The sequence below is a fragment of the Athene cunicularia genome (genome assembly GCF_003259725.1).
Source record: "Athene cunicularia isolate RWA chromosome 23 unlocalized genomic scaffold, athCun1 chr23_part1, whole genome shotgun sequence".
Lineage (NCBI taxonomy): Eukaryota > Metazoa > Chordata > Aves > Strigiformes > Strigidae > Athene > Athene cunicularia.
The window spans coordinates 17,610-31,124 of record NW_020799130.1 but is presented as its reverse complement, the minus strand read 5'-3'; the positions used below and the strand labels follow the sequence as shown (position 1 = coordinate 31,124).

Sequence of the window (13,515 nt, the reverse complement as noted above, 5' to 3'; positions counted from 1 at the left end):
GTGGTAACTTTTGGAGCAGAACCTTTATGTATTTAGTATCATACAACATCTTTAGAGCAAATGATAAACATTTACACAGTATGTGCATACACCCTAGTGTTAATGCATGTATATTCATTTTTACATAGTTCAGTGAAAATCCATTCTATAAGCACAGAAGCAATCCCGTGGTTATTTCTTACCACATAAATACATCAGTTGCAGAGATCGTTTACAGTTACAGATCTTCCTGCAGAAACTTCTATAGTGGCACTTGTATAGTCAGTTGGTCCAGTGGCTTCGCAACACCTACACACACATGGGGACAGGTAAAAAGAAGCAAGGTCTTTATGGGCCAGTAGCTGAGCTTACAGCATAGCAAGGCTGATGTACAGTATGACATCTGCAGTAATAATACCAATAAATTAGAAAAAAACGATTCAGATATATTTCCCATAGTATGAAAGCCAGCATTCACAAAATCACAAAACACACTATTCAGATTGCATGGCGACAAACAAGGTGTTTGCCACAGTACAGAATCAACGCACTTTCAATGTTCAGTATTATTAGCAGGTTGTGGCATGCTGATATTTAATTGCCGTGCAAGGGTAACGCCCTCAGACATTTTCCTAGGAATTGCCTTGATTATCAGAGGGGAGAGAGAGATCCACCATCAAAAGTCAGTAACTTTGTCATTTCTTTGCTTGGGAATAGCTGAAAGTGGTTGCTTCATTCCAACAGATGGCAGACATTTCAGTTTAGTTAGCCATGCAGTTGTTTTGTGAATAGGATTAATCACACAGATGTATGACATCCATGTTCTTGCAAAAGAGAGCAGGTAGTTTATATCTGGTTTTAATACTTCCTTTCCATCAAGGGAGCATACCAAGAAGCATGGTTGGAAAGCAAAGTATCACTATCTCTTAAAATGAAGTTCCAGGTCAGCTCTCCAAACAGAATCACTAGAACAGAGCCCTGCCTTGCATCCACTTAACAAGTACAGAATTCACGAGAATACTCTGAGCACACTGGCAAGAGCAAGAACTACTTTATGGAATGATTTGTGAGACCAGCCTCACCAAACAAAAAGCCTGAGTTTCACAAGCCTAAACAATAACACCACCTTTTTTTTTTTTTTAAAAAAAAAAATGACAAAAGGGTAAACTGAAGCAAAAGTGGATATTCTAAAGATAAAAAAAAAAAAAAAAAAAGTTGAGCAAGTGACTATTCAGTGTTTCACACAAAACTCAATGCAATCGTTTGTAAGTTTTGACCCGGCCATCAGTCAGAAACTGACTGTTAATATAGGACTCCAAACTGAAAAACCACTGCATTTGTGATAAAGCTGGTTTCAAACCGCCATTTCTAACTCCACTGGCCTCAAAGTATTTTTACAGTAGTTTCAGTTGTCCAACATCAGTTACAAGCTGCTGTTCCACAGTTAGCGCCACTCTTCTCCTGTGAAACATACTTCAGGCTTTCAGGCTACTCTTCTCTTGTTCCACAAAACTTTGGAGTGAAGAGCTGACAAGTCTATCCGTCTTTCAGTTTCCTCTAGACTGCATTCCGAGGTGTGCCATTGTGAGTCACTGCTTTCATATTTGAGACGCTTGACTGATGGTTGCAGATTCTGTGGGATGCAACACCTACTTCAAAGACTTCATGAATGGCTTTGCGGAAGCAATGAAAATTGTAATCTATCAGACCTGTCAAGAAGGAGGGGAAGAGAAGAGGAAAAACCGTGCTCAGCTTGGCAGATTTATGTAATCAACAGAGCTTCAAAATTAATATCAAATGTTTCATTTTACCAACAGCTATTTTGTTATTTATTTTAGTATGAATTTGGATTCAGAAGATTTAACAACGTTTTACTGCTGCCAGCATTTATTTAGGCTGTCCCAGTTTTTAGAAAGAAAAAGTACTCATTTGGAATGCAACGTGTATATTCATAATTAAACAGCATGTGAGGGAACAACACAAGATTATCCCCCAAAAACATGCTAGTACAGCATGACCACACTTGAACGTTATCTTGCACTTTGTGTCATTGATAAATATCCTAACTGTGGTGAGAAAAACTTTGAGATCAAAACACAGTACAGTTATTAAAAGAACCCATCTGCTTTTTCTCTTTTTAAAATGCCAAGGTAAGTACTGTCACCGTTAAGTGAAATAGTTTGAAATTAGGGCCTACACTGTCATTTCTACCCCATAATATAGGCAAGACCATTCCTACCATCATCTTCTACAGGTCCAAGCAACTATATAGCTGGTTAGACCCACAATATATTAAACACTTTGTTTTAAGTTCCTATCACATAGAGCACTAGCGTACCACTGCTGATTTCTTTAGTCATCGCTAAATTACATCAGTGTGACATGAAGATAAACAATATGGCTATTCCCAAGACAGCAGCTGTCAAGCAGAACATAGTAAGCATTACTCCATTCTACTGATTCCACTATAGCAGATAGTAGTGACACAGGCCACATTAACTACACAAGTCATTTGAGCAGGAGGACAGCAATTAAAGTGATGATTCACAAGAATAAAAATAAGACCTTTTCATACCTATCTCTAGGAAGGGAGAAAATTCCTCCCAGAAGAAGTTAAACAAATTTAGTTACACAAAATTCAAGGTGACTTGTTTTAGTCAATATTTTATATTTGGTATTCAGTATTAATATTTTATAGTTGATTAAAAACATGAGATAAAAGCCATTCAATGGGAGGAAGTCCTTACCTTTGCGCTCAAAACTCTCTTCTCTAAGAATGCAAACTAATGCCAAAAACTTTGTTACTTCCTTTAAGTACAGGACCGTTGTGTTATTGAGCTTGATAATTGCCATTGACTCTTTATCATAAGCACTTCCAGTGCCATCTTCCTTTAACCTAAGAAAGAATGAGTTAACACATAATCTAGAAGGCATGCATATGTAACTTCAAGACAAATACCTGTGAAATACAGTTAGAAGAATATTACTCATGGTAAGCAAGTGAAGAACCTGCAAAGCGGGTATTAATACTATTCTAAGTAAGTCCATTATCATACCTCGAGTTTCTCAGGAAAGCTAGACCTAACGAGAATAGAGGCCTTCACTAGATACTCTCTTAGATGAGCAGTTAAGAGCAAGTGATTGGCATGGATTCTTTTGATACCAAACGAAGAGCTGTAGCTGTTTAGTTAATACTATTTTCAGCTTACACCTGAGCACTCTTAATGAAGGCAGTATAGTACATTAGTTATATCACAGTTTACCTTCAAACTGAAGAGTCACTGCGACTCACTGCCTCACTGAGTTAACAGTGCCACAGTAAGGTATCAAGTGATTGGTTTGAAGATTCTAATGCAGGACTCCTACACAGAAATGTCAATGGAGTGACACCTCAGTGAAATTACTTTTGGTAAATTAATACAAAGACTTCCTTAAGGAGGCTGGAGTGGGCATGGGAGGGGGAGGGCAACAGGGAGCAGGACACTTTTTGGTTTTAAGCTAAACCAACCCACAATTACAAAGAAAGATCAGAATGCTGCTTTCTATCTGTAAGTTATTAGGGTTAGTTAAATTATTGCAGAAGCAAAAGATGTATTGCAAGCTACTTCTAAGCACTCCTGAAAATAAAACCCAAAACAAAGAATTACACAACCCTGGGTTGACCCATCAGGAGACAGACTGTTAGGCATTGTGGTATTTCTTGTCAGCACTGTATTTTCCAGGCTACAACCACAGTTCTAAAATAAGTTACCGCTTCTCCAGAGCCACTTCAAAAATCAACTGAGAAGTATAATTCAACTGTAAATTGTGAGAAACAAGCACTATACGCATCCCTCAGAGAAAGTCAACAAGACTCAAGCTGACCTCACAGATGCTGTTCTGTTTAGAGAGCAGCAAGTCTCAAAGCAATGTCACTGCAAGTTACACTTGCAAGCTATGGCATGCTATCAACTCCAATTATTTGCAGGTAATTAACATAATTGTGCCCACCATGCCAAATGAGACACAGCAGTATTCATGTTTTACATGAAACAATTGACTTTTACAAATGTCAGATGGCTGTCTAAGGCCATGAGTGGAGGGAAACCAACAGTACAAATGCTTGATCCGGCTGCCAAACCCTTTGGCTTTATTCTAAGTACTTACAGAACCAACGGGCTTTACAGACCAATCGATAGCATTTGCTGGATGACAAAGCCAGCACCACTTGCACAGTTTGAAACCTATTCTACAACTTTTAGGGACTTTTTTCCTAAGAGTATTCATCACTTACCCATATATACAGGAAACATCTATCACTACATCAATCATGTCACAGCACAACTCATATGACTGCATGTCCACAGGGGAACTGTCTGTTGCGATGTAGATTTTGCTGACTACATCGAAGAGAAAAGCTTTTTCAATGCCTGAATTCTTCAGAAAGAGAAAGAATCTGCATGAATTTTTAAAATAACTGCATTTTAAAAATCTCAAGTAGAATTCATACACTTTTACATTCTTAATAGCAGGAAATGCTTTAAACGTAACCAATTTAGAGGTTGAAGACAGATTTAGAGCATATAGTTTATAAATACAATACCCTTGTTGCCACAGTACCTATCAACAAAACCTTCCAGTTGACAGAAATAAAGCTGGGGACTGGGTTAGAATTCTTTTTAGTTTATTATTTACCAGATGATAATCAAGGTTACTTTTTACTATGCATCCAGAACTTAAATTCAGCAGTTTTCCTCTTCTGTGGTTCTATTAACTCTAGAAGAGCCAACTCATTCACATCCACCTGACGGACCAGGTTCAGAGACAAAATTATCAGAGACTTCATAGCAGTGTGCTGACAAATTTTATGCTTGTAGAATCTTGGCAGTTCAGTTTCTGCGTGAGGCAGTTGCCGTGTACTCTAACATACAGAGCAAATAAAGTCAAACTTCTAAACTTATGACTCCATGAAGAGTATTACATTACAGCAGTTATGTGTATGGAAAAGCACCGAGCCAGTTGTACCATCCCATTTTTAACTGAGCACTTTGGCAAAGTGCACATGCTCATACTAAGTTCAGAAGCTTTCTGCAGTTAGGCAAGTTACCACATACACGCTATGGATTTCTGGCAAAGCTTAATTTCTATTTATGCACCAGAAGCCCTCCTTATTGCTTCTTCCTAGATAGTCTGAATAGCCAAAGTCCTGACAACATCCAAATGATCCTTTTGGCATCAGGCCCATGCTCCATACCCTCATGGTGCTGAGGAGGGTGTGCATTAATGTGGCCTTTATCCATCGGGCCAGGTTATTACAGGCAGTCCTCTAGCAACACAGGAAACAAGCATTATTCAGTAGCATGGGGTGACGATGTCTGACCTGCACAGGTCCTCTCAATCACAACTGGTTTTATGCTACGTTGCCAACATGCCTGCATCAGCCTCATAGACAGTTTAAATGATACAGGCTGCTTCAGCCTTGTCTCTAGGATGGTATTTTGATTTAAATTATATAGCAACAAATTTCTGTGTCACAAATTCTGTAAGAAACGCACACACTAAAAGAATAAAGGCAAAAGTCTCACAGGCCACATGAAATAGACAGTTTAGTTCAAGGACAAGTTTACATTATGAAAAAAGTCTCTCACCAGTACAACTACATTTACTAAGTGCCTTAGCAGACTAATTGTTATATTGTGCTGGTAGAAGACTTCCATATCAACCAGCCAAACTATATTTTAGCAGTATTTAGTGAAACCCACACAAAGCACACACCAGTACAATTCGGCTGTAGTAAAGTGCTTCTAATGCAGATAAGCAGGCCAGCAGAGTACACCGAGTGCCACCCAAATCTTCCACAGGCACAGCTAGCTAGCACTCCTTAGCAGAAGGATTTGCTTTACCATTACATGTATTTCACTCAAAGTTCTGTCAGATTAACACTTACTGATATAAAGATATTTAGTAGATTTTCCAGTGTTGGCAGTTGCGGAATGAGCTTCTGTACCACTTTACTGAAGGCTTCAAATATCGAATGGTCATAGATACTGGTCAAATAAAAGCTGAGATGAGGAGGGAGGGAAAAAGAAGAAAAAAGATTCAAGAGTATTTCAGGATTGTAATAGAAATGTTAAAGCTATGTTTCCTAACATTCAGGCCTGATGATTTAACGGGGATGCCTTTATCACAAATATACCTGGCCACTGCACCAAGAACCTAATTTCTGAGTGACTAGAGTAAATATGAAACAGACTTCGACTGTCCCCAGGAGATGGGAGAACAGAGAAAAATCTGAACATGCTTTCACAACACACTTAGCCTACAGAGTGCTTATCACAAAGGCATTAAATGCTCAACTAGGTTTCTTCAAGTCTCATTCCTGGCTTTCCACTTTGTTCACACTAACACCAAGAGATACTGGCAATACTTAAAAGCTCCATGTGAATCAAAATAGCAGTAGAAACAGAGAAAAGACAGCTCATTTTAAAGGTACAAGACACCTTAAAAGTGAGCCAAATATCAAGTAAGAGACTAAGCTTTTAAAGCCAGTCACACACTTAACAGTCAGTACTGGCCACGACTGGAAGGCAGGCAGCTTCCCTTGCCCCTCCAGGCCACATGTGCAAATTCAGCCTGTTATGCTTTATGGAAAGTATGCAAAAGACCTTGAATTATCAATGGGTTTATGAATAAATATGTTAATTGGAATCTGTAGCCTGCCTTATTTTAGTCAGCCTAACAGCCAAGGCTGAGCTGTAAATTCAACTCTGTATTTTACAGCAAGTGTTTGTGCAATATTAAACTAACAAGGCCTTGCTCGGGTCAATCCACTATTACATCTAAAAGCCATTAGTCAGCATGCATATATCAGCAACAGTATAATCACATATACCAGAATCTTTTACTCACCTAAGGTGAAGTTTCTCAAGCCCAGCATCTGTAAGGTCATCATTAGCTCTCTGATGAATATCCCTCTGAGTTTCTATTTTGTGGTCATCTGATAAACCATCAACTTTATGAATAAAAACTTCAAAGTTCATTTCTGGGTTGACCTTGTAGGCTTTTGAAACTGTAATGTGGAGTCTTGTTAAAGCTTCCATGTAGTCATCCTGTAAATCAGTTTTGGCAGGAGTGAATGACAAGACTTTATCTCCGATAACTATTCCACTGTGCACAAGGACAAAATATTTCAGTGCAAGAACTTCACTTCTGCGACTAAACAGAAGTATGGGAGAAGAAAATACCTTGGAGTGTCAGAAATCCAAGTAGCTTAGAATGTTAATTAAATTGCATTAGCTATACAAGGCTTAGCTACACAAAACTAGGCTTCAGAGGAAAAGGCAGGTTACACTTCAACTCCAACAAAAGGTGTCAGTGATCTCCAAGATGGTCCTAATAACCTGGTAATCTCCCACAGTGCGATTCCTAAATTCCTTAGAAGCTACCAGATACCCAATAGTACGAGAACTTGAAACCGAGGTCAGAAGCGTGCTGTTATTAAAGGAACTCCATGGCAGTCAATAGCAGAGGGAAGGGATAATTCAGATCACCTAGTACTTCTGGTTCTCACTATTACTGTAGAAAAGGCAGGTTCAGAGTACTTGCCCCTTTCCACTCTCTCCACTGGGAGCATATGTTCCAGTCACTTCACAAAATTAAAAACCACACACCAGCAGTTAGCTTGGCAATGCATCCTTTCATATGTAACAGATGTTTTATGAAGTTACCTAAACATGTAAGTTATTAGCTTCTCCTCGATCGTTCCTCTCACACAGAAAGCAAAAAGAAAACTGCTTTGTGATTCTTAGTGATTTGTATTTACCTGGGCATCAATAACATATATTAGAGCACCTGTTCCTCTGAAGATCATCTCATAATCAAATGTTGGATCAAAAAAGTCCATCTGTCCAGGAAAATCCCATATTTGAAAATTCACAAATGAACTGTTGGAAATATCATCTTTGTAGATCTTGTTGGTACTCTCCAAGAACAGAGTCTCATTGGGAGACATCTTGTGAAACACCACCTGTTAAGAGAACACAAATAATAGTCTCAACTTTATCTTATTAAAAGAGATCGGTAAATGTTTTGCAACTTGAATCTTACAAACAGGTTTACCCACTGAAGTGTACAGTTTCATTTTGGTAAATGGAGAGCTTCCTGCATCAGCTAAGGAAATAACCTACCCTCAATCCAAATCAAGCAACCAAATAGAGTTAAAGATTTTTGCAAGTCTAAATAACACCACTGCCTAAAGACAGAGACATCCCAGTTACTCCTTCTTCCTTGCAAGTCTAACAGTCTTTTCAAATTCAGCTATATTAGCCAATTCAGATATGATATATAGAGCCACCGCACCAGTTGAGCAACTGTGAGCTTCTAAGAACTGTTCCTTTCCAGCCTTAGAAATTCCTAAAGGAAACTTTGCTTTTAGTCTGGTGTCAAGTGTTACGACATAATATAATCAGACTGTTCCTGAACTACAATAAAAGTGTACAAAAATAACATCTCAGTTTTAGAGACCCAAATAACTAGGTAGTTTGCCATCTATTAACAACTGAATTATGTTGGCTGACCCTCTCCTTTCAAGCACCCTAAAGAAATAATGAAAGCTTTCACACTAGTTGGTAAACGGTTTAGCTGCTGTGATGAAAAACATACTCATTGCTAGCGCACAGAAAGACCCGCTGGTATTCTAGCCCTTCCCTGAACAAATAGAACTAGCCTGTAACCCCACAGCAAAGCAGGCTGTGGTAAAGCAGTCAGCTTCAACAGCAAACACTGCGCTAAAGCAACTCACATATTTTACAAAAGTTACTACAAACTTGGTGGTCAAATGCTAGGCCTGCAAAAAGAAATATGTTTCCTATATAAAATCCAGTAATTTTTTTTTAGAAAATGTCTCACACAGTTACAGAAGTAATCCATTAAAGAGACATAGTACAACAACCTCTGTCAAAAAAACCTGAGAGAACTCCATGCTCATTGTTTAGTGGGGTTCAAAGTAGTACATCAGTCTAGATTTTTAAGACCAAGGGGAAAAAAAAAAAAATCAGTTCCTCAAAGCAAACGTTTAGGGATCTAAATAAGCTTTTAAACAGCAAGACATTTGTATGGAAAACTATGAACAGTTCTAGGTACTACTGGCTATATTGCAAGGACTATAAATTCCTCTGGGTTTACAGCACAGTTTTAAAGCATTCTGAAATCAATGTTCCTTCTTTGGAAATCATCATCTCCCACAGGGAGCAGGACAGAATTAGTGAATCCAGTTTAAAGCAGATGAGTCCCTGAGAAGCAATACCATCATCCCCCTTTCCCCTCCTTTGCAAAGCAGTGCATTTCATCAGACTGATTTTCCCCATGATTTTTACACTAACAGGAGAACCAGAACACAGTTTTGATCAAATTCCATTTCTATTGCCTAGCATCCACCCCTGCTCTTACTCGCTTTACACAGCTTCAGTAAAGCAAATAAAAAGGCAGTGGAAGCATCTGACTGGAAGCAGGCAACTAACACTGATGCCAAGCAATTTTGACTAACCATATGCAGGCAGAGCAGACAAAGCTAGTAAAATTCTAAGAATCTGTTGAGTTTCCTTGCTATGGCTTTTATCATTCCCAAGTGTTCCTGTTACACCTTCAACATCCAATGGTCTCACTGACTTCCTGGCAGAGTTCCTGCTTTGACTGTATTTTAAGAACTTTTCACTGCCAGCCAAAGCACTCTTAGCAGCATACTCTTTCTTTTATCCCTCTGAATTTCTCATTCACATCTGCCCTCCCACGATCTACAAGTTTTCAGGATATTTTTTATTTGGTGACATGTCAACCTTTCCTCTACACTAACTTCTCTTCAGCAGCGCTTGGTTTTATTTTTGAACTGCAGCAGTTAAGCTGCACTCCTGATGCAGTACTTCTGAACCACTTCTATGTTTTTGGACTGCCCCTTTCTTTGGTGTTTTTTTTTAAACTCACAATTTTTTCCCCAATTCTCAAGTAGCTATCCTTCCTTGAACCTGTGAGCAGAATTTTGCCAACGTGTTCATTCCAACTACCTTAAACTTCGAATGGATGAATGGACTCCCCAGAGAAGCATGTGTCTGTGTTTTTGGGGGTTTTGTTTTTCTTGTTGTTGGGGTTTTTTGGTTTTTTACAAATCAGAGAACAGCCATACTTGGAATTTCACTTTCAGCTGAAATGCTGGCCCAATTCATACAAACAAAAATTTCCCAGACCACCAAACATTAATCCTATAAAGTGAGAATCATGCCTTCCACAACATCCCTACTGGAAGGGCTCACAACCAAATCTGATCTGCCACTGCAAGACACCTTATCAGGTACATTGTAGCAACACCTAAAAACTGCAAGAAGAATATCTAACACAGGAATTACAAGTTGCTGAGAAAGTAACAAATCTAGGATAGTTTCCTTTTTTTGACACTTTGTCTGGAAACAGTAGTAACTGGTTTGTATCTTAAGAAATCTACACCATTTTCCTCTGAAGGAAAACAACAACCAAAGCTTGAAATTCTCTAAGAATCTTCACAGTGCAAATAACCCAAAGGGAAGAACCCTTCACTGGGAGCGGTCCCAAGCCACCACAACACATGCCTTGATGAAGTCTGTACAGCCAAAGCAGGCAACTTGCCCTTCATAAACAACCAGTCTCCCCACTGCAGCAGAGGATCATTCTGCACATAAAAATAGGCACCTTTACCTATAAGTCCATATGCAGAATGGGTTTTCAAACTCCATTTTTTTTTTTCCAGTCATGGTAAACCCCTTTTTTTCTTGAGGTAATATTAGACTATTTCTAGTGCCCTGATGTCCAGAAAGGAATTTGCACGGGCAGATGGAAGGAGGTCCCTGAAAAGAGAGAGAAAAGGTACGGTATTGCAAGATGGTGTTGAGAATCTACCAATTGGAAGCAAACAGTTGAAAAACAACTTCCAAAGGATTCCCTAACAGCAGTAAGACATACTTTTGTCATTTTCATGCTTTCCAGAATCCTTGATTTAATTTTCTGGATTTCTTAAGATGGCATAATTAATGAGATGGCCTCAGAATTACCAGTAGTCTTTTTTTCCAGAGGAGAGATTTGGGGGTGGGTGGGAAAAAGGAAGACAAGACAGACAAAGTTTTTTAAAGAAATTCACTAGTTATTAGGAGCCCTACATTACATCTTGTGGTAAAATTTTCTACAAGAGCTTGCTACAGAAGCATGACAGACAGCTAGTTCTGACTCCCTACTACCCCAGTGCAATTCATTTAACACTTTTAAAGAAAGCTGGGTATAACTGAAAGGTTTACAGCAGCTCCAAACAAGCTGCTGCTTCAGGTTCTACCACACACACAAACTCCTCTCCTAGTAATAGATTTATGGTAATCTTATGAAGGCAGAGCATGAAGTCTGATGACCGGGAAAAAAAACAACAAAAACAACCACCACCACACCTAAAAAACCAGGGCATACACACCCCCACCCCCAAAATCAGGTACAGTTTGAGGTTTTTCCAGGTCCTATTATGTAAAGACAGTACAATAAGTCCAGTTATGCAAGTCATAAGTCCACACAAAAATTTGTTTTATAAACTGAAGCAGTCGTCACATTCCTAAAATCTTCTAACCTCAATTTGTTACTGAACATTTACAGGTTATATCAGCATGGAAAATTCAACTGAACAAAGGAAAAGAGAGTTCCTTCCCAGCACAATAATTTTTTCTTTTGTGAGAGGCTTCTTGTTAACATTACTTTCAGTAGAAGGCTGGAATGGTTTAATAATTCATGTTTCTCATGCAAATTTCTAGATTCCCACAAAGCCAGTACTCTTCCTAATACAGTGTTTATCATGCATACCCCTACTCCCTAGCAAGACGATCAATGCCCAGACAGAAGGGTCAGGTCTGGTTATGACTATTTTTGGACCAGACAGATCTAAGAGCAGGGACACTGTCAAAGAGAAACTTCTTGATACTCCAAGAATGTCTCAAATTATTGCCACAGTTAGTTCACTCAGGAAGCAGCACCATGAACTCCTAGGTAACAGAACTACAGCTTCTAATTCCCAAGCCAGAATGACAACCAATCAGCAAGAGATAAATTTTATATCCTCTTATTGCACCTCAACATCACGCTGTTCCCTTTCTGTACAACTACCTGAATTGGTCCTCAGATAACTGGTGCTACCAAATTTGGTCATAAAAAAACCCTCAAAAGTCCAAAAGCTACATCTATAAAGTGACTTCTAAGTCTTAAAATCTAGCTGCAATTTGGAGTTAACGGTCTTCCCCTAGCCTTTGTGGTTCACTTTTTTCAGCCGTGGGTAATACAATAAGATCTCTAATGAGAGTCTACAATGAGTGCCGTCCACATGACTAAAGACTTAGAAAAAGACTTTCAGCGCAATCACTGCATTTGCGCATCCAGTGGGGCCATTAGGCCTAAATAACGTAACTGGAAAGACTGAAAAGCAATGACAGCCCAGTCTGCCACTGTATTTCAGAACAGCACGATGGAAAAAATTTCTAACAGACAGGGCACCTTTCGCAAACCTTGTCTAAAGAAAGGCAAGCCTACAGCAAAAAGACAGGAATCTCCTGACTAGACCCATTGGTCTAATACAGTCAATGGATTACCAAGTAGTCTGCATAAGATGGCTAGAAGCAGAAATTCATACCTGCTAAAATACAATGTTCAAAAAAAGGCTTCTCTGCACAAAACCTTTACAGAAATCTCTAAAGGATTCCACACTTGCATTTGAAGAAAGTTTGAGGTCCCTAAGTCTAGAGCTTGAGAGCCACTGCATTTCACTAGTAACGCCTTCCCATAAAAATATCACCTAAAACCTTCATAATCGGGACTGCAAATACAAAATTTGCACTGAGGAATAAGCATCATTATTAGTGTTGCTACGCTTCTCTTGAGCTACGTGGCAAACGAAAAGGGTCAGTTTTGTCTTATTTTTATTAAGACACACTAGCAAATTCACAAAGCTACCACCAAACCTAGGGCACCGAAATGGTTTGATTTCCTCTTCGACCAGTGACTCTCGTTCACTCGGTCTATCGTACTAAAGGAAACCAGAAGCTGAAGTATCAAAAGGCAGAATAACAGCCCAAGTCTTATTCCGACTGGAAGCGCTAGCCAAACACCACACACCTGTATGCTCACCGTGCTTTCACATCCATAAGAAAACACCTCATTATAGGATTCACACCAGTATCTTCGCTTTTTATTTTTGAAGCGTTACAGTGAAGAACTACAAGGGCTACAACCTATGCTACACACCCTTCCTCTCCGTTCCAGGAAGTAAGCGTCTTTAAGCAGGAGCCTGCCTTCGCTCCAACTTCGCCACAAGCGCCCACGTTAAAAAGCAGAAATTGCCTAAACAGCAACACAGAAAGAAGAAAAAGCTCGGCGCCGGAGAGGCAGCGAGGCAGGCGGGGGCGTGAAGCCGCCGGCTACCCCTCACCTTCTGGATGGAGGACTTCCCGCTGCGCCGCAGCCCCATAAGCAGGATCCGCGGCTTGGAGTCCGCCCCGCCCGCGCCGC

The 13,515-nt window shown here is 39.5% G+C and overlaps 1 protein-coding gene across 2 annotated transcripts; it reads right to left on the bottom strand.

The window, feature by feature from the left end:
• Positions 1–1,128: 1,128 nt before the first annotated feature.
• On the bottom strand, positions 1,129–13,515 carry RRAGC (Ras related GTP binding C). 2 transcript variants are annotated; one of them, XM_026863308.1, is made up of 8 exons: positions 13,436–13,515; positions 10,681–10,829; positions 7,781–7,984; positions 6,868–7,067; positions 5,906–6,020; positions 4,253–4,395; positions 2,727–2,875; positions 1,129–1,688 (listed from the first exon to the last, which is right to left on the bottom strand). In XM_026863308.1, exons 3-8 carry the CDS (start codon positions 7,967–7,969, stop codon positions 1,537–1,539), a joined length of 948 nt encoding a protein of 315 aa, XP_026719109.1. In that variant the 5' UTR covers positions 7,970–7,984; positions 10,681–10,829; positions 13,436–13,515; the 3' UTR covers positions 1,129–1,536. The 2 variants fall into 2 exon arrangements, with proteins under 2 accessions (XP_026719109.1, XP_026719108.1); XM_026863307.1 differs by lacking the exon at positions 10,681–10,829 and having other exon boundaries at positions 13,436–13,509.